The sequence below is a fragment of the Plasmodium yoelii genome (genome assembly GCF_900002385.2).
Source record: "Plasmodium yoelii strain 17X genome assembly, chromosome: 13".
In the NCBI taxonomy this organism is placed as follows: Eukaryota; Apicomplexa; class Aconoidasida; order Haemosporida; family Plasmodiidae; genus Plasmodium; species Plasmodium yoelii.
Window position 1 is genome coordinate 1,604,188 of NC_036185.2, and position 22,276 is coordinate 1,626,463.

The following is a 22,276-nucleotide window of genomic DNA, read 5'->3' on the forward strand; positions in this document are numbered from 1 at the left end:
CATCTATATATGAAAATTATTTTTGATAAATAAATTAAATGAATATGTAGAGAGAAAAAAAATGTATATCCAATATTGTACATAAATATTTTTATAGAAAAATCTTAAGAGATAATATAAACATGAATTTTATAATATTTTAATTAGGTGTCTTATATGAACATATTACATAAATTTACAATTCCTTTTCTTTGAATCCTTACAAATTAGTTTATATTTTTTATGGAAATTTTTTAAAATGTAAGCACCTTTTTATATCAAATACTAGCCAAAAAATTATGTACCTATTAAGTGTTAAGACATTTTGAAAATGTACAGGTAATAATAAGATTTCCGTTCTATTATAATTTATCCATAAAAATGAGGGCTTTAAAAGGGATGTATATATATATACATATATATATGTATGTATGGAGGTATTATGTATGTATGGAGGTATTATGTATGTATGGAGGTATTATGTATGTATGGAGGTATTATGTATGTATGGAGGTATTATGTATGTATGGAGGTATTATGTATGTATGGAGGTATTATGTATGTATGGAGGTATTATGTATGTATGGAGGTATAGCTTGGTGAATATTTTTCCAAAAGTTTAAGCCTATATAATTAACTCTCTAAATTAATTATATGGATAATAATATTATATGACTTTCATTTTTATTACCATATTGTATATATAAATATTGTATATATAAATATATATAATATATTATATATATAAATATTATATATATAAATATTATATATATCGCTTTTTGATATTTCAAAAATGAAACTTTAATGAACAAATAATATGACAGTCCAAATAAAAATAAATGCACAAAGTATATAAAATTTTGTTCATTTCCCAAAAAACAAATTAGCAATTTTCTACAATATATATAATTATATAAATAACGGGTTGCCCCTTTTTATTTTTCTGTAGTTTTGTATATTCCGTTCTATAAAAAAAAAAAAAAAAAAAAAAAATATGACTTGTTCAGAAAATAAGTTATCAATGGTATTATTTTTAAAAATATTTTTATCATTAATAATAAAAAAAAAAATATTTTTATATTATTAAAAAACATATGTTATATAGGTGTATAATGCAAGTATGTATGTAGTTTATATTTAGATACACTTTTTATCACAATATATATAGATGAAGTAAAATTTAATAAAAAATATATAATTTTTATTAACAAGGGATTTAATGCATTTTTTTATTATTATTATTATAATTATTTTTTTTTTTTGAAATAATTATTAATATTTGGCTAGTTAAGAGAACATAATTATATAATATATATAAACATATAACATAAAGTTACATCGCAAAATGAGACCATTGAATGATCAAGAGACTATGCTAGTTTTCAAGAAACTTTCCAAATTGTAACTTATCCAAAAAAAAAAAAAAAAATATATATATATATATATATATATATATATACATAGTTCAATTGCAATATTGTATTACTTCATTCCGTTGTCATAAAAAAATGACGCAATGAAAAATGATTATTTTTTTCCATACATTTGTAATATATATATATTTTTTTTTCATAGTGTTGGAAATAACTTGCTTAGTATGCTGTCTTACAATAATGAGGAATATGTTTTGAGGCTTCATAGATTTAACGTACATTTTGTTAGGTAAATATAAACATAAAAAAAGGAATGTACATATATGAGCATATATTTTATTGTCATTTTATTTTATTGTTATTTTGTTTTATTGTCATTTTGTTTCCTTTTCAGAGCGGATATAGCCAAACAAGCAGAATCGATTAATAAAAATTCACTAGTAAGAAACCTTTCCTTTTTTACAATAAAATAAGCAACCAAATTATTTGTCCATTATTATGTTATATTTATTTTGTTCATAATTTTTTAGGTTTCATTAGGAATTTGTATTGGAAAAATTACAAAAGCAAATAACTTTTTCCTTAAAATTACATCCCTATCTTTGATAAACGAATTTTGCATTCATAAAATATGGCTAAAAGAATCAGGAGAAAAAAACTTTCTATTTGGAAATAACGTCTTAAAGGTACGAAAAGGGATTCATATAAAATAAAAGAGAACGAAAATATGCCACGACATTTCCATACCATCATTATGATAATTTAATTGATAATATTTCCATTCTTTTGCCATCATTTTTTATACATTTTTTTATTTGATGCCAATTTTTGTAGAGTCATTTATTAAAAATCAGTGACAACATAAAGAAGGGAGATGGTGTAATTGTTTTGTCAATGGATGACAATCCAATAGGTTTTGGTATATCTATAAGAAATACCCAAGATATAAAATTGTTAAACATTACGGATATTGTGTTAATTCACCAGGTAATTTTTGATGCATAAATGTGGTTATTATAAAATGGGTTTATTAAAAAATGGGCTTTTTTTTTTCTTTTTTTTTTCTTTTTTTTTTGTAGTGATATACCACATGATTTGCAAATATATGAATATACATATTAATACGATTTTATTTGTTTTCAAATTTCTTTATTTTTTTTTTTTATAGAGTGATGTTGGAGAATATTTAAGAAATGAAACAGCTTTATAAAAATGAGGATATAATTTGGAGTATTTTATTTTGTATACATAATATGTATCATTGTTTTTTAATTATATAAAATTTTTCAATTATTAAGATGTTTTTAATTTTACTATTTATTTACTTATTATTTTTTTTGTGAAAAAATATATTTATTTATAAAAAAATATTCCTATATATTTATTTCGTGATATATATTGTTTGTCATTTTTTAAATTCATTCATTGCGCATATTATATTTTTTTTTATATATATATATGCAATTTTGCAAACAAAATTATTCGCAATATTTCTGTGAAAATAAAATGGAAATATTATTTAAACTATCTTTTTAATTATATTTGTTACGAACTTAAATTAAAACCGTTGTATTATATATTAATATATTTGGGTATATTTTTGTGGTTGATTTCTTACAAAATACACTATTTAGGAATTAAAATATATTACATTCAAATAAAAAAATATGACTTAGCAATAATATACAAATAAAAATATGACTTAGCAATAATATACAAATAAAAAATATGACTTAGCAATAATATACAAATAAAAATATGACTTAGCAATAATATACAAATAAAAATATGACTTAGCAATAATATACAAATAAAAATATGACTTAGCAATAATATACAAATAAAAAATATGACTTGCAATAATATACAAATTTTACAAGTTGAGAAGATAGCTATAAAAGCATATACATACATATTGCATCCCTTCTTGTAATTTTTTTTTATATTACTGTGAAGGAATAATCAGCTTTGCTAACCAAACAACTGCATACATATTTATACAGGCTTGCATAGTTTTAATTTTTTTTTTTTTTTTTCGTTACATATTTAACGGGAAAAGATAAAATAATATATTATGCAAAAATAATTGAGGAATTAGAATAAATATAAATTCGGGCATAAGGAAAACCAGCATAATATATATGATTGTATAACATATGGTTGTATAATTTATAAAGGATGCATTTTTTTTTCTACCCCCAATTTAATGTTATAAAAGATAAAAATGAATAAAATAAAAAAAAAAAGAAAACACACATATATGGGAGAGGGAGAAAATAATTTATCAGAAGATGGCGTTAGGAAATTTAATAATAATTTTGATAAAAATGTTAGAAGAAATCTTTTTAATTTACCAAAAATAAAAGGGAATGGGATTGTAATTTATGATGAAGATGATGATAATTATAATGAAAATGAAGAAAAAATAAGACAAAAAAAAAAAAGTAAAAAAGAAGAAAAAAGAGAACAAAAATTAAAAAGCATGTTATACGATATGAATAAAAAAAAAACAAAAATAATTAAAAGTTCAATAGATGAGGAAATTATTAAAATATCAAATAAAATGAATAATTATAAAGATATTAAAAATATTATTGCTGATATATGTAACAATATTATGGGTGATCAAACTATGTATATCGATAAATTTGAATTGCTTTTTTATATTTTACAAGAAGCAATAAAACGAAAAAAAAAAATAATTAACAAAGAATCACCAAATTCGATCTCAAATAACTATTCTGATAATTCCAAAGATGAATATAAAACAAAATATAATTATTTTGAAGATATTAGTAATGTAGCTTCTATTTCCATATGTACCGTTTTAAAATGCATAACACCATCATATAAAATCATAAACATGAATAATGATAGCAATAGCAATAGTAGCAACAATTTAAGCAAAGGCAAACAAAATAATTCATCTAATAAGTTTTCAAAAATAATAGAAAATGTAAATATTATAGAAGAAAAAATTGTGAAATATTTTAAAAAATTTTGCAATATATTAAAAGATAAAATTAAACATAATACTATTGTTTATGTAAATTTATTATGTGAAATTATAACAGTTAATTTACATTTATCAAAAAGTGAAAATTTATATGACTTGTTAATTATTTATTCCAATTCACACACATATAATAATAATAATATAAAATATAACAAATCAAAGGAAAATGATAAAATTATTAAAAAAAATAATAACTCCGAAATGAATATAAAAATATTGTGTATGAAATGCTTGAATACTATTAAAGAAATAATTGATAATGATTCTAATTTATCCATTACAATTTATTTAATAGATTATTTTGTTAATAATTTATTTAAAAATAATTGTAAAATTAGTTCTGACTTGTTAAGAATATTTTCAAAAATTAAAATTTCAGAAAAAAAAATTAATGCAAAATTATACAGCCAAGATGTGATAAATAACATTTCAATCTTAGACAAAGATAATAATAATAATGAAGAAATAAATGCAAAAACAAATATATGTGGTGAATTAAAAATAATAGAAAAAAATACAGAAAAGATATTGGAAAATCTTTTTTTTGTTTATTTGTGTGTGTTAAGAGAACATAATAAATATTCTACAATTTTTGTAAAAAATGTATTATATGCTATATCAAATTATGCTCCATATATTAATAAATTATTAATGGATGATGTATTTCAAGAGATAAAAGCTTTAGCAATAGGAGATGACAAAAAGGGGTTTAATAAAAATGATGAAAATAATAAAAATAATGAAAATAATAAAAACAGTGTAGTATCTTCAAATTCTTTAAAATTAACAGCTATTCATATATTCCTTGAAATATTAAACAAAACAAATGATAATATATACATCGATTGTTCATGGATTGCTCAATCTCTTATTGATTTATTAGATTCAGATTTGTCACATTTTTATGTAGGATCATCATGTTATCTTTTCGAAAATACAAATTTTATTTATACTAGTTTTTTAGACACTAAGAATAACAATTATTTGATAGATGCTTCAAACAATATAGAATCACAAGAAAGCAAATATAATTTTCCATCAGAATTATTATATTGTATTCATTTACTTTTAATAACAAAAAATTTTACTACAAATTATAATACGTTTAAATCTAGTAATAATCAATTATTAGCTAAAATTGTGTACAAGTTATATAATGTATCAATACATTCAGATTATATAATATCTTTTTGTTTTTTAAAACTAATTAAAAACATTCTTGATAAATATCCTTTAGTCAAATCAATTATCGAAATGGATGGAATTACAATATCTATTATGGATGGTAATTTATCAGTTTTTTTTCAAAATATATATTTCCATTCTTTTTATTTTAATAATGTATCATCACTAGCTTTTGACATATCCTTAAATGATTCTAATGATATATATAAAACTGAAATAAATAAATATATGAATATAAATAACATTATTGGACAAAATAAAATTATTAATTATAATCTTAGTTTAAGAGAAAAAAATATTATTGATAAAAATAAAATATTTAATTATAATTCTAGTGATATATTTTATAAAAATAATAAATATTCCAATCTTGATAATAATAAATTTAAACATACAAATAACGTTTCTTATAATTCATCTACAAATGTTAATAAAACTTTGTCATTAAATTTTGCAAATCCACACATGTTGATGGCTATAGATTTCGTAGAAATTGTTTTTTCACCATATAATGAATTTATAAAAAGCTTTCAAATAAATTTACTTCAAACCGACAAACATAGTAATACAGGTAGCGATGCCGATAATGGAAACAGTCACAGCCATCGGAAAGTCAGAAAAATAACCAAAAATAAAAAAAGCAAGAAAAAGAAGAAAAAAAATAGGAAAAAATAGGAAAAAATAAAAATTGGAAAAAAAATAAGAACAAAATTGGAAAAAAAAAGTAGCAAGCGTGGCAAAACACAGCGGTTTAACAAAAGCCCCAATTTATACCTACACACATTTTGTGCGCCTTTAAATTAGTTTTTTATTAATTAATATGTTTTTTAAATTTATATCGTTTTTTAAATTTATATCGTTTTTTAAATTTATATCGTTTTTTAAATTTATATCGTTTTTTTTTTAACTTAATGTTTGTCTTCATTTCTCATTTGTATTTGTTTTTTTGATCATGTTTCACCAAACTGTTATTCGTTTTTATTTTTTTTTAAAACTAACCATTTCAACATGTTTCCCATTTCGAGCCAGTTGGCATATGCATGTAGTTTTTATTTTCGCCCTATTTAATAATAAAAATTGTAAAAGAGTATCGATATATTCACATGTTTATCTGAACTTGCAAATATACATACACAAATAAATGCACAAACAAAATAGTCACCAATTTTTTTGTCAGTATGCTATTTGGTAAAATTCAAGGTGTAGTGTACATTTTATTTTTTTCGATTAAAAGACAAATATGAAAAAAAAAATTAATTATAAGAAAAAAAAATTAATTATAAGGAATAAAAATTAATTATGAGAAAAAAAAACTAATTATGAGAAAAAAAAACTAATTATGAGAAATAAAAATTAATTATGAGAAATAAAAATTAATTATGAGAAATAAAAATATTATTTTTAAAATATAACTTTTTATTTTGAACAGAAGGAAACAAATTCATAAATTGTATAACTAGATTGAATAAATAAAAAAATGTGAATATTTTTGCTAGTTCTCATTAATATATTTAATTAATTTTTTTGTTATATTTTATTAATACATATAAATATTCATGTGCATGTGTTATTTTTTTTATTACTTTATATTATAATTGTTTTTATTTTATTTTCACTTTTGATATTTATTTGGAGATACTATGTTGATTGATCTTTCTCAACCAAATAATTTATCCCCTTCTTTTTTCCCTTCTTTTTTTCCTTTTTTTTCCCTTTTTTTTTCCCCTTCTTTTTTTTCCTTTTTTTTCTTTACTTGTTATACATAACGAATTGATATTTTCTTGAGGAAGCAAAATTTCCATTTGATACGAATTGGGATTATGTGAGCAATGGAAATCACAAAATAAAATAGAATAAAATAAATAGAATAAAATAAATAAAATAAATAGAATAAAATAAAATAAATAGAATAAAATAAATAAAATTCATTGTGTAAAAAGCCATATTTTTATGACGATAAATTTATATAATCCCCTCCTGATTTTTTATATCATGAAAATTGGGAAAAAGGAAAATAATTTTGTTAATTTTAATTAGCCAAAAAGGGGTATAATATAATACTTTTTTTTTTTTTTTTTTTTTTTTTTTTTTTTTTTATACAAAGTTATGGATCAAATAGAAGAAAATAAAAAAAATAACGACATATATAATAATAATAATAATAATAATAATAATAATAATAATAATAATAATAATAATAATAATAATGTTGATTTTAAATTTTGTGATAATATATCTGATGATGAATTAAATTTTGATCAAGAAAATGTATGGGAAACTGATATAAATATAATTGACGATGAAATTAGTAAAATAAATGACAATGCCATTCCCTTGGTGTCTACTTTAGGTACGTCCTTAATGTTGCATGATGCGTTCTTCAATGTTGCATGATACGTCTTTACATCTTGCATCTGTCACATCTTGCATCTTACATCTTACATCTGCCACATCTTACATTTGCATCTGCCACGTATGGTACCTATTTGCACTTCTTCCCCTGGTTCATAGATGACAAACTTGATAGAATCGATTTAAAGGATGAAACGTGTGAAGAGTTAGAAAAAGAGAAGATTCAAAATTTGGAAATGCAATCACATCAAAATGAAATATCAAAAGATCCAGAATGCAGCATAAGAAATGAAAATGTTGATCATTCTATAAATTGTATTGCTAATACAAACAGCCATTTATCTTTTTCTGAAAATTTGTGTGCAGAAAAAAGTGATAATAATGAAAATGATACAAAAAATTATGAACAAATAAAAATACAATATAACGAACTTATAAACAAGTCAAAGGATTATGAAAATGAAATAGTCATATTAAATAATAAATTAGAGGAATGTGAAATAAAATGTCAATTTTTTATGACAAAAATTAAAAATGAAGAAGATAAAAATAATAAACAGGAAAAAAAATATTGTGATCTTGAATATATAATAAAAAAAAAAGATATCGAATTTAAGGAATGTATTGAAAAGTTAAATAAAGATATAAATAATAAAAATGGTGTTATAGAAGAATTGGAAAAATGTGTAGAAGAATATAAAAATAAATTAAGTGAATCACAAGATTTTTTTATTCGAAATGAAAAAAGAAGTATAGAAAGCTTAGAAAATAAAGTGTCTTGTTTAAAAAACAAACTAAAAGATAGTACAAACGAAAACATATCATTATTAAATAAAAATAATGAATTAAATAAAATTATAAATGATCTAAAAATGAGTAAAGAAGAAAATGAAAAAAATATTGAAAATTTAAAATATAATATGAAAATAAATCAACATGAATCATTTTCAAACATTGAAAAAATTCAAAAACAAAATACACAAATAGAACTATTATCAAATGAAAATATTAAAAATGAAAAAATAATAGATCTATTAAAAAATGATAAATTAAAAATAGAAGAAGAAAATAACATTTTAAAAAAAAATTTATTAACAACACAAGATGAATTAAAAAAAATTGAACAACATAGTTATGATATTTATGAAATGAAAAATTATTTAGAAACTATTCTTGACAAACATAAGAATGTAATGGATCAATTAGAATCTGAAAAAAATCAAAAAGAGAATCTAAAAATTAAAATAAAATCTTTTTTAACTGAAATTAAAAATTCAGCTATTGCAATAAAAATGTACAAAATGAAATGCTCATTTTTTATTAACATTATAAAAAATTATGAATATAAAATTTCTATTTTAGAAAATAAATTAAAAACTTATGAATTTAATAAACAAAAGGACAATGAAAAAATACATAAAAAAAATTGTAAATTTCGAAAAACACAAAATGAGAAGACATCAAATTCGGAAAATCTTCACTCCCACGATGATCCAAAATTAGCATCCAAACTTGATAGCGAAAATTTGGATGGCGAAAATTTGGATGGCGAAAATTTGGATGGCGAAAATTTGGATGGCGAAAATTTGGATGGCGAAAATTTGGATGGCGAAAATTTGGATGGCGAAAATTTGGATGGCGAAAATTTGGATGGCGAAAATTTGGATGGCGAAAATTTGGGTGGCGAAAATTTTGATGAACTATTAGAAGAAAAGCTTGGTCTAGAAGAAAAAATAGAAAAGGAGATAAATAAAAAAGAAGAAGCTTTAAATAAATTAAATAGTTTAGAAACAATATTGAAGGAAAAGAACTTCGAAATAAATGAAAAAAATTATAAAATTAATAGATATAAATTATTAAATAAAAATTTGGAAAAAAGTATAAAAAATTATGAACATAACATAAATTTAATGAAAGAAAATATACATAAATTAGAAAAGGAAAATGAACTTAAAGAAATAAAAAATTTAATTGTTCCACCTAAAATAATTGTTAATATTTCAAAATTATCATCATTTGAAAATAATTTTAAAAATGAATTAAAAGAATTAATTGGAACATCTTCTAATTTTTTGGGAAATACTTTTAAATATATAAATGAAAATCCATTAAAAAAAAATCTACAAACTAATCCATTTTTCTTTTCTTCATCTGAAAAAAAAAATGATAACAATACACAAATAATTAATAATAAAAAAGACAATTTAATAAGTTCCTATATCAACGATACTGTTGATGTCACAGGATTTGCTAAAAATTTTATATATAATAATATGAATAAAATACCAAATTTTATCAATGATAATAGCTACAAAAGTGAAGAATATCAAAATGAGCTAGCCAAAAATGAACATATTTTTTCTGAACAGTCAGACGAAAAACAGTTAGACAACTCCTCTTTGCTGAGTGACGCAATTTGGAACAAACAAAACGGAAACGAAAACGAAAACGAAAACGAAAAAGGAAACTCATATGAGGAAAAACAACCTATTAATAATTATTCTAATATTGGAAGCACAAATGTTGACGACCCAAATGATAAAGATAACGGCAAAAACGAAAAAAATGACAATAAATATATTGACCTTTTTATGGGAAAAATAAATATGAACACGCAAGGTAATAAACATAATGAAAAACCAAATGATGGCCAAGTTTCTCAATTTTTTACAAATACCGAAAATAAAATTAAAGATCTATTTGATCTTGGTAGAAAAAAAAATTATAATAAACCAAAGGAAAAAACAGATTCCTTTCAGGATAACGTGAACGATACTACAACTTTTACTGAAAAGCTGTTTGGAAATTTTCTAAATATTGATAATAACAATAATAATAATAATAATAGTTATGACATAAAAGAGAGAAATTTTATTGCAAGTCAGAATGATCAATTACACACAAATCAAATTGATAAGTTCATGGAAAATGAGGAAAAACTAAACACAGAAATAACTCAAAATAACTTTTATATAAATAAAGAAAAAACAACTCAGAAATTTAATATTAATGAAGAAAATAAAGATGACCCAGAACTTGCCTTTTCTGGTGACGATGCGCAAATAAATGATGTATGGGATGAAGAAATCGATTTGGATAATTTTTAAATAAACTGTTGTAAGAAGGTATATTATAACATCCATTAATAGAAAGTGTGTAATTTCTTCAGCTTGCTATCTCATTAATTTTTTCTCTGTACTATTTAGCTTATATCGTGGAAACATATATATATCCTATTTTATTTTTTCGTATTTTTGGTATGTTTGGTATGTTTGCTATTTTTGCTATTACATTGGCAAAGGGCATAATACATTTACACAATGCTGAAAATGAGCATTCGAAATTTATGCTACATAATATGTGTTCTTTTATATTTTTTTTGTCGAATTTAAAAATTTAATTAATTTTTTTTACTTTTTTTGATTTATATAAATACAAAAAACTAAATTTTTTTAATTTAAAAAAAATTATAATCTACCCTTTTTTAAAATCAAAGACATATATTGCCAAGTAATAATGTAACCCTTTTTCTTAAACATAATAAAACACTATGCATATCTATATGATGTTATTATTTAACTTGTATTCCTCATTTTTTGATGAAAAAAATGTTAGTCGAAATAAATTAAAAGTGTTTATAAAGGAAATAAGAGTTTGAATCAATAACTTTAATTATCCTTCATACATAATAAATATTCATAAAAAAATGTAGTAAAGGTTGTAAAGTACAAATGTAGAATTTACAAAACAGGGAATGCCGAATTCTTAGGAATGAATTAGACATAACGTAATACATTACATAAAAATAAAATATATATTTTTTATTTTTCATTAAGAGTTAATAAAATGAAAATTTATTACAAAATTAATATATGTATTTGTTTGGCTAGTAATTGAATTCATTTTGGTAAAACTGATATGGATGGATGATTTTTTAAAATAAATCGATAATCATACAAAGCATATTCTTCAGCATAGGCTACCCCTATTCTTTTATCTCGTTGAACAATAATATCTTCATTTTTTTTCCATTTCATATATTCAAAATATTTTAATAAATATATTTTATATTGTTTATATATGTCTATTATAAAATCTTGTTCACTATTTTTTTCAAGGTTTAAATTTTCATAAAAATTTAAGACATCTTCAACTGATGGGCAAATAGATATAAAAAATCGACTTTTTTTTTTTTCACTCAAAAAATTATTAACATTATAGCTAAAATAATATTTCTGATCTATGTTTTTACTAAAATTACCTGAACAGTCATCTTTTACATTCCAATTCTGATTAAAATTACCTGAACAGTCATCTTTTACATCCCAATTTTGATTAAAATTACCTGAACAGTCATCTTTTATATTCCAATTTTTACTATCATTTACTTTCTCTCCTTTTACCAAATTTTCTTGATTTTTTTCTTTCGCATTTATTTTATTATGTTGATTGTTGCTTATATTATTATCGTTACATATGTCGAAATAAAATTCTTTTTTATCATCATCTCGCGTAACACCTAAGCATTTTGTTACACGTCCAGGACCACTACCCAATTTGACTAGTTGTTTATATTTTATATTTTTAAAAATTGTTTCTAATTGTTGTAAAATTACTAAATATGTGTTTTTTTTTATTATTTCATTAGCACAATTTTTCTTGTCAATTTTTTTTTCCACATTCATTTTATCCATCTCTTTGATTTGGAATTTCCGATTATTCTTTAAGTTATTCCCTTTTTGATTAATAACATTATCGAAAGAAAATAAATTGTTTATTTCATTTAAATCTTGAAATTTATTAAGGACAAAAAATGGAATGTTGTAAATAGGTTCGATTGATCTTATTAAAATAGCATCTGGGACATTTTCAATATTTGTAACAATGTTTAGACAATTATGCATACCATAACATAAATATACATAACTAATACCACCATTCAAAAACATTGGTATATTTCTATTTGTTTTTTTATTATTATATGCATGTGATGCTTTATCATTTATACCATTATAGGATTCTAATTCGATAATTCTCGATCCACATAATATATTTTTATCGGGGTTATATACCCATAAAATGTGCCCAATTAATATTTCAGTTATTGTTAATACATTTTTTTGTAAATAAAATTGTTCGTTTAAAATTTCTATATTAATATTTTCAAAAAAATATTTTAATAATATATAAACATATGATAAATTTGATGTATCATCAATTTGTTTCTTTTTTTTTTCTTTACTAATTGGTGCTTGCTTTATTTTCATTGCATCATTTTTATTCAAATTTTCTTTTTTATTTTTATTCAAATTTTCTTTTTTATTTTTATTCACATTTTCATTCACATTTTCATTCACATTTTCATTCACATTTTTATTCACATTTTTATTCACATTTTTATTCACATTTTTATTCACATTTTTATTCACATTTTTATTCACATTTTCTTTTTTTTCTTCTTCATTATCTTCAGTTTGTGCTATATTTGAATCAGAACTTTGGAATCTTGTAGATTTCCTTTTTCCCATTATTTTTTTCTAGAAATATATTTTATTTCATGTAAGACGCCAATGATTGTGGTATTCTCCTCTTTTCAAAATAATAAGAGACTGAACAATTGGGGCATATAATTTATGACATGCTCTTTGGGAAATGGAAATCTTGATCGTCTATTTATGTGCATGTGTTTATTTATTAGTGTGGGCAAAAACACATTTAGAGAGTAAAAAAGAGCCATAGGATTGACAAACTTTTTTTTAATAAATCATAACATTTGTTTCATATTGTTTCATATTGTTTTGTATTTGTTTCTCATTTGTTTAATAATTGACTTGATTAAAATTTTTTTTTATTGTAATTTTTCTTTTAATTTGTAGCTATTTACATGACCAAGTCATATAAAAATAAATGCTCCCTTTTAAAGAAAAAGCTAGTCACAAAAAAATATATAGTATAAACATACATATTTATTTATATGCACGGATTTATGCATATCTGGCTATGATTGAACAAAAAAATAGTTTCCCATTTTTTTTTTAATTATTTCATTTTTCAATAAATTTTAAGGACGTAAAAAACATGCACCATCATAATAATATAAGTATATAAATTTATAGTTCTATTTAATAATTATTTTTTATAATTTCTCAATTTGTAAAAAATAATATAAGATCATATGCAACATTCTGTAACTTATATGTACAATCCAATCGTATAAAACTAAACCGTTTTAATATAACTATTTTCACACTCTACATTTTTAACCAAATAAATATTCTAACATTTTCTGACAATATATATTTGGCTATTAAAAAATAAGATCAATATAAACATGAAGGAAGGTCAACCCAGTTATGATAACTTGATATCTTCGAAAAAAAATAATTAACGACAAATAAATAAATGAATGTATATATATGCCATATGTAGATAGAGCAATTGTTGCAATTTAAGAGACGCTCTTAATTTAGATTATAAATGGGAAAATGGAATACATGATAAAAAATGGAGGGATGCATAAATAAAGACGATATAAAAATGAATAAGAGTGGAGAGGAGCCAAGTTGTAATAGTAATATGAACAACATGAACACGTTTTCAGAAAATGGTGAAATATTTTTAGAAAATGAAAAATGTTATATTGTACAAGAAATCCCTTTTAACGACTTTTATAATTATAATTATAAAAAAATAAAAAAGTTTAATGAATTGGAAAAGGAGTCATATTATATAAATGGAAACACATCTTCGTGTGATAATACACAAATTAGTACAAACAGTGAAGATTCCCCAAAAATACAATTTAATAAATATATTAAAAAGGAAAAAGGAAATAATCAAAGTATATCCAACTCATCTGTTAATAGTGATGAAAATAATAAGGATGTAGAAAAAAACAAAGTTAAAAAAATAAAATTAAAAAATGAATTTTTAAAACAATGCGAATTTAGTAATGATGGAAGGTGTTATTATACAATTTCAAGTAAAAATAAATTACAGTTATATGCAACAGACATTCAATTGTTAAATATGTTTTCAGATGACAATAAAAATAATAATAATATTTTGGAAAATTTATATAAAAATATAAGTGATAATGATATAGAAAGAAGAAATAATTCCTGGATAAATTTAAATATAAATGGACATATTTATGATTGTAAATTTTATCCTTATTTTGATTGGAATAACAATAATACATGTTTTTTTGCTCTTAGTTCAAAAGATGTTCCTGTCAAAATATATAGTGCATATGATGGCTCTCCTTTGATATCTTTTAAATTATTTAACGAATCTCAAGAGTTGAGTAATTGTTATTCTCTTTGTTTTCACCCAGAAAAAAATTGGTTATTATGTGGGACACGAAATAGATCAATAAAAATTTATGATCTTAACAAACCAAATGAAATATATGAAAATCGAATATTAGGAACAAGAAAAGGAAAAGGACAAAAAGGAATAATATCAACTATTGATTATAAAAAAGAAGGTTATGGAAATAATTCTATATATGCAATTGGTGATTATAATGATATTTTATATATATATGCTGATAATTGTAATCATAAAAATGATTATATACTAAAATTTTCAAATAAATATAATTCTAATGGTATAACATGTGTTAAATGGTATGGTGAATATAATATTTTGAGTGGTAGTAGAAATGGATCATATATATATTTATACGATATAAGAAATAATAAAGAATATGTACATAAATTTAAAAGATTTGCATTAACAAATCAGAAATATTTATTTGATATACATAAAAATTATATTATTTCTGGTGATACTTTTGGATATTTAAATTTTTATAATATAGAAAATAATGAATTAGTACATAAACAGCTAATTAATAAATATTCTCCAATTGTTTCAGTTAATGTACATTCTACTTACCCTTTTATATTAACAGGGTCAGGTACAAGACGGTTTTATGAAAATTGGAGTTCAAAAATTGACATATCTTGTACTAATCCGATATATAACAATACAAATATACATGAAGAAAATTCTTTTAAAGTCAACCAAGACGACACATTTCAATATTTTCCTTCTACATCACACTACATAAATAGTGTTTGTACAATTTTTTGTAAATTTTTGTGTAACATATAATATAGCGATTGCTATTTTTGGCTTGTCGCCATTTTTTTTTTTTTTTTTTTTTTTTTTTTTTCGAATTATAACACACTGTTTTACAGCTTTGCAAATTAAAAAATCGAAAAAAAATAAAATCGGAATACAATGTAGTAGAATAAAATAGCATATCCATAGTAATGCTATAGTTCAACAAAAATATATATTCTACATTTTTTTTTTCAGTTCCTTTATTTAACAAATTTTTAAATATATAAAAATATATTCGCAAAGGAAATATATATTTGGTAAACCCTTAATGGTACAAAGCCTATAATGCACGTTTTTTTTGCATGAGAACCGATTAAAGAATACATGAAAACAGAAAAGGAAATAAAATGACATATAAAAATTGTTAATAAAGGGAATTGTGATAATAAGGAAGATTTCTTTTTCGCTAATTTGTTTTATTCCTTACGTTTTTTTATGATTTTTTATGATTTTTTTTATGACTTTTTTTGGGTTTCATTTTTTTACCTAGTACATGTGCAACTTCCTGGGATGCCAACTTTTTCTCCTCCCTGTTTTTTTTTTTTTTTTTAAATAATCGAAGATTGTATCTATCAAAGAATTTACTAAATTGAATAAATAAATGAGAACGCTTATTAATTTGCGTACTCTTCCTCTATTGTTTTTTATATTGATCCTGTTTTTACACAATAGTAAGGGTGTACATAAAAAAAAAGCGTATATCATAAATTATAATAGAAGCTCAAATGGGAAAATAAAAACAATCGCTAAGAATAATAAAAAGGGTCGAGTAAAAAGTAGAAGAAAATGGAGAGTAAAATATGCAATTGAAAATGATCTAACTAGTGTTATTTCACAAAACAAACCAATAAATGTTGGTATTTTTGGGAGTACAGGTAGTATAGGAACTAATACCCTTAGCATCATACGAGAATGTAATAAAATAGAAAAAAAATTTAATGTTGAAGCTTTATATGTTAATAAAAATGTTGAAGGAATATATGAGCAAGCTAAAGAATTTTTACCGAAATATGTGTGTATACATGATCCAAGTAAATATGAAGAATTAAAAAAATTATTAGAAAATATAAAAAACTATAATCCAATAATATTGATTGGTAATGAAGGTATGAAACAAATATGTAGTAGTAATGAAATAGATAAAATAGTTATCGGTATTGATTCATTTCAAGGTTTATATTCAACAATATATGCAATAAAAAATAATAAAACTATTGCATTAGCAAATAAGGAATCTATTGTATCAGCTGGATTTTTCTTAAAAAAATTATTAACTGTTCATAAAAATTCAACAATAATACCTGTAGATTCTGAACATAATGCAATATTCCAATGTTTAAATAATAATATATTATTAAAGTCAAAATGCTTACAAGAAAATTATTCTAAAATAAATCAAATAAATAAAATATTTTTATGTTCATCTGGTGGACCATTTCAAAATTTATCAATAGATGAACTAAAAAATGTATCATCTGAAAAAGCATTAAAACATCCAAAATGGAATATGGGAAAAAAAATATCAATAGATTCAGCAACAATGATGAATAAAGGATTAGAAGTAATTGAAGCACATTTTCTTTTTGATATTGATTATAATGATATTGAAATAATTGTACATAAAGAATGTATAATGCATTCATGTGTAGAATTTTTAGACAAATCTGTTATATCACAAATGTATTACCCAGATATGAGAGTACAAATTATATATGCATTAACATGGCCTAATAGAATAAACACAAATTTAAAGTCTCTAAATTTTGAAGAAATATCACCTCTCACTTTTTATAAGCCATCTTTAAAACATTTCCCATGTATAAATTTAGCTTATCATGCTGGACGAAAATCGAATTTTTTTCCAACCGTTCTTAATGCATCTAATGAGGTTGTTAATAATCTTTTTCTAAATAATAAAATTAAATATTTTGATATACCAGCTATTATATCTCAAGTTTTAGAATCATTTAATCCTCAACAAATTTCTGAAAATCCAGAGGATCTTATGAAACAAATTTTGGAGATACATAATTGGTCCAAGCAAAAAGCCGTGGATATATATAATACCAAAATAACTTCTTAATATTCTAATTGTTTTTATAAAGTAAAAAAACGAAGTAAAAAAAAGAAGTAAAAAAAAACGAAGTAAAAAAAAAACGAAGTAAAAAAATACTTACATTTTGTACTATTATTTTATTTCAATATCGAGCCTATACCTCCAAAACAACACGAATGTGTGTATGAGGTTCTCGAATAATATCAGTTTTCCCTTTTGCTCGAATATTAATTTTTTTAGTATAGCCTCCCATATTAGCTTGAAGAGTATGGAATACCGGCTTAATATTATTTTTTCCATATTTACAAATAGCATTGTGAAGACATGATTTTATACATTTATATATACTCACTGTATATTTATTACTTCCATAATAATAAAGAAATGCAAAAGCTTTAATTATAGGCATATATCTAATTTTCCATAATATTTTTCGAGTTTTAATAAAAGACATTCTTAAATATTTAGCTGTAGCTGATACTAATCTTTTTTTAATATATATAACTGGATTTATTCTATTTGTTTTAACTCTTTTTTTATGGTTTTCTACATTATTTTTTTTTATATTTCTATACATATTAAACAGTTCATTATATTTATTATTTAATAAAACTTTTTCATAATTATTTTTAACATTTTCGATATGTTTTTCTTCCCATTTTTTTCTTACTTGGTCTCCTGAATACCATTGTTTTAATTGAAGACCATCATTAACAAATAAATCCATATTATCATATACAAAATTAGAATTATTTTTTTCATTGTCTTTATTATTGATACTATTACTAACATTTTCTACATCATCTCTTATTTTGTTTTTTTCTTCTATTTTATTTAACATTAGAATTGGTTTATATTTTATTTTATATGATAATATTCTGTTCTCTATTCTATTATTTCCATATTTAATAAAATTAAAAAATCTGCTTTTATTATAAATAAAACTGTAACCTAATAGTTCCTTATTAAAAACTACCTGAACAATAACCACTATAACTATTGTCATTAAACTATTCATTCTTTATAGCTATCCATGTTATACTATTTTAAATTATATACAAAATTAGTTTATTTTTTTGTACTTTTTTATTTTTAAATCTCATGATTCTTTACACTAATGCACAAAAACCCTCCACATTTATATACATATGTGTGCATATTTATAGGAACTAGTTTCTTTAATAATTAACCCAACCATATATGATGACAAATTTCAAAAATGTAAGGAAATACGGAAAATCTGTTTTTATATCCCACTAAAAAAAAATATGTATCAGTATTCAATAACTCTTCACTTTGTATATGATTCAAACAATAAATCTTCATTTGTGGGAATTCCGCATTTTATTATATTAAATAATAGCAAAAAAAAATTATAATATATTTAATTTTTTTTTTATGAATAGCTATTATTAATAATTGGTCGCTTTTTTTTTTATATTTTTTTTCTCATAAATTCGTTATACATTTATTTCTTTTAACCTAAGTATGCAATCTTTTTCCCCCCCTCTTAAAAACACATCATTGCCAATTATTATATATATAGCATATGCAAGCATGAATAAAAGTTTCTGTGATAATGTATAATTTTTTCGAATGGAAAAAATAAAACAAAACAAACAAGATAAGATAAGATAAGATAAGATAAGATAAGATAAAACAAAACAAGATAAACAAAATAAAACACGATAAAATAACATGCCGAATTAGCCACATATCATTCTCACAAACAATTTGAGAAGTCATATGCTAAAAAAGAGAAAATAAATAACCCAAAAAAAGTAGAAGAAATATATCATAAAATCGAGAATAATTGTAATTCCCAAGAAAAGCAGAAAAATAATAAATAAAACATTGTACCAAACTAAATAAACCCACGATCTCAATGATTACGAAATAATAATCCAAAAAAGATTTATAAATAAAATGTTGCCAAAAAATTAAAACAACTATTGAAATAGGCAAATATATACTATAAATATATTCGTATTTCATTACTTTCTTAGCATATACTACTGTATTATAATAATTGATTAAAAATAATTTTTTTAATATTGTATATAGTAGCACTTTATGAGATCATATACAATGATATATTTTTTTTTTATTTAGCTAGCTATTTGCACACAACTATTAAATGGAAAAAATATTCAAAAATTTTCTTAACTGTTAATAAAAAAAAATGCCACGTGCCGAGCCAGGAACACCAAAATGGCTAGCTAATAAAATGAAGGCTAAAGGCCTTCAAAAATTAAAGTGGTATTGTCAAATGTGTGAAAAACAATGTAGAGATGAAAATGGATTTAAATGTCATAGATTATCAGAAACACATCAAAGACAAATGCAAATTTTTTGTCAAGATGCAAATAAATTTATGGATGAATATTCTTCAATGTTTGAAAAAGAATTTATGCGATTGATGAAAACAAAATATTGCCGAGCAAGAATTTTAGCAAATACAGTTTATACAAATATGATAAGTGATAAAACACATATACATATGAATGCAACAGTATGGGTTACCTTAACAGATTTTGTTTTATATTTAGGTAAAACTGGAAAATGCAAAATAGAACAAACAGAAAGAGGATGGTATTTGGAATATATAGATAGAGAAAAAATTGAAAGAGAAAAAGCATTTAATAAAAAAAAAAAAATTGAATATTCTTATGAAGAAATGAAAGAAAAAAAAATTAATCAAGTTATTGAAGAAGCTAAAAAAACGGGACAATTTATTCAATCAGAATATACAGGTATCGAAAAAAAAAATGATGACAAAATTATAATTTCATCAGTAAAGCCAACAAATACAAATCCTAGTACTATTGGTCATAATGATCATGTTCCAAAATCGAATATTTTTTTGGATATATTAAAAAAAAATAAAATAAAAAATACAAATGATCAACTAAAATCTGAAAATATTAAAAAGGAAGAAAAATTATCAAAAGATAAAACACAAAATAAAAAAAGACCAATATCATCATTGGAATTACTTATTATGGAGAATGAAGAAAAAAAAAAACTAAAAAATTTACTTCCAAATTTAAATAAAAATATCAAGGATAATAATTCCAAAACGGAGCATACACATTCTATAGCCAAGCAAGTGAATGAAAGGGATGAAAAAGGGGGAAAAAACAAAAAAAGAGAAAAAGATGAAAAAAGTGAAGATTATGAAAAAGGGGGAAAAGATGAAAAAAGTGAAGATTACGATACATGGATTACTAAAAATATTATTGTTAAAATCGTTGATAAAAATCATAAATATTATAAAAGCAAAGGAGTTATTATTTCAATCTCATCAACAGAAAAAAATAAATGTGAAATAAAAATTAAAAACACAACCAAATATACATTAGCTTATCAAAACCAAATACAAACAGTTATACCACAAATTGGAAGAATGGTATTAATTCTTAAGGGACGTTATAAAGGATTAAAAGGGAAAATAAAAAAGGTATTTTTTATGTGCACACATTTTCACATACTTATGGTCTATTGAACTTGTAATATATATTTTTTTAGCTACTTCCATTTAATAGCTAATAAATTACTCACTATATTTTGTTATTTTTTTTTTCAAGATTTCTGAGGATGAGGATTATGCTGTGGTTTCCGTTTTGCACAAAAACTCAGGTAAAATCTTACTAAAAAATAAAAAAAATAAAATAAAAAACTTATATATATCTATAATGCATAATGTATACATATGGCTATTTCGCTTATACAGATGAAATAATTGCAGAGAAGGGCATGCCATTTGATGATATTAGTAAATTTCAGGAAGAATGAAAACACCATTTTATTATTTGTATCAAATATATGTTTATGATTATGGGGATATAGTCTATATATTTTTTTCCCGTCTAAATTTTTTTTTAATTTTAAATGGTTTGTTTTATGTTATTTGTTAGTTTTCATTTTGTTTATTTTTTTTGTAAGTTGAATATATCTAATGATCTGTTAATTGCTAACATATTTTTTAAATCTTTGGTTATAATTAGCAAATCTCTATTACCCTATGTTGTTACATATTTGTGTGCATGTAACAATATTAAATGTGAAACGAATAAATATGATTTATATTTTCGACTTAAAAATTAATGTTCTCATATTTTCAAAAAAAAAAAAAAATAAAAAAATAAAATAAAATAAAATAAAAGATCTTTATAACAC

General features: G+C 21.9%; 8 protein-coding genes across 8 annotated transcripts; 6 read left to right on the forward strand and 2 right to left on the reverse strand.

Moving 5' to 3' along the window:
* Positions 1-1,327: 1,327 nt before the first annotated feature.
* Positions 1,328-2,565, forward strand: PY17X_1334800 (60S ribosome subunit biogenesis protein NIP7, putative; the record flags this gene model as incomplete). Its single annotated transcript, XM_022957152.1, has 6 exons — positions 1,328-1,383; positions 1,558-1,644; positions 1,750-1,795; positions 1,886-2,041; positions 2,190-2,342; positions 2,524-2,565. 6 exons carry the CDS (start codon positions 1,328-1,330, stop codon positions 2,563-2,565), a joined length of 540 nt encoding a protein of 179 aa, XP_022813617.1.
* A 1,014-nt stretch (positions 2,566-3,579) lies between these two features.
* Positions 3,580-6,231, forward strand: PY17X_1334900 (conserved Plasmodium protein, unknown function; the record flags this gene model as incomplete). Its single annotated transcript, XM_022957153.1, has 1 exon — positions 3,580-6,231. The coding sequence occupies one exon, from the start codon at positions 3,580-3,582 to the stop codon at positions 6,229-6,231; it is 2,652 nt and encodes an 883-aa protein (XP_022813618.1).
* Positions 6,232-7,662: 1,431 nt separating this feature from the next.
* Positions 7,663-11,015, forward strand: PY17X_1335000 (conserved Plasmodium protein, unknown function; the record flags this gene model as incomplete). Its single annotated transcript, XM_022957154.2, has 2 exons — positions 7,663-7,906; positions 8,068-11,015. 2 exons carry the CDS (start codon positions 7,663-7,665, stop codon positions 11,013-11,015), a joined length of 3,192 nt encoding a protein of 1,063 aa, XP_022813619.2.
* A 792-nt stretch (positions 11,016-11,807) lies between these two features.
* On the reverse strand, positions 11,808-13,436 carry PY17X_1335100 (DNA-3-methyladenine glycosylase, putative; the record flags this gene model as incomplete). The annotated part of the gene is made up of 1 exon (XM_720960.2): positions 11,808-13,436. One exon carries the CDS (start codon positions 13,434-13,436, stop codon positions 11,808-11,810), a length of 1,629 nt encoding a protein of 542 aa, XP_726053.2.
* Positions 13,437-14,412: 976 nt separating this feature from the next.
* Positions 14,413-16,029, forward strand: PY17X_1335200 (uncharacterized protein; the record flags this gene model as incomplete). The annotated part of the gene is made up of 1 exon (XM_720959.2): positions 14,413-16,029. The coding sequence occupies one exon, from the start codon at positions 14,413-14,415 to the stop codon at positions 16,027-16,029; it is 1,617 nt and encodes a 538-aa protein (XP_726052.2).
* A 613-nt stretch (positions 16,030-16,642) lies between these two features.
* Positions 16,643-18,124, forward strand: PY17X_1335300 (1-deoxy-D-xylulose 5-phosphate reductoisomerase, putative; the record flags this gene model as incomplete). Its single annotated transcript, XM_720958.1, has 1 exon — positions 16,643-18,124. The coding sequence occupies one exon, from the start codon at positions 16,643-16,645 to the stop codon at positions 18,122-18,124; it is 1,482 nt and encodes a 493-aa protein (XP_726051.1).
* Positions 18,125-18,251: 127 nt separating this feature from the next.
* On the reverse strand, positions 18,252-19,115 carry PY17X_1335400 (50S ribosomal protein L22, apicoplast, putative; the record flags this gene model as incomplete). Its single annotated transcript, XM_720957.1, has 1 exon — positions 18,252-19,115. One exon carries the CDS (start codon positions 19,113-19,115, stop codon positions 18,252-18,254), a length of 864 nt encoding a protein of 287 aa, XP_726050.1.
* Positions 19,116-20,279: 1,164 nt separating this feature from the next.
* PY17X_1335500 (uncharacterized protein) lies at positions 20,280-21,892 on the forward strand (the record flags this gene model as incomplete). Its single annotated transcript, XM_720956.2, has 3 exons — positions 20,280-21,557; positions 21,685-21,736; positions 21,831-21,892. 3 exons carry the CDS (start codon positions 20,280-20,282, stop codon positions 21,890-21,892), a joined length of 1,392 nt encoding a protein of 463 aa, XP_726049.2.
* Between the last annotated feature and the right edge of the window lie 384 nt (positions 21,893-22,276).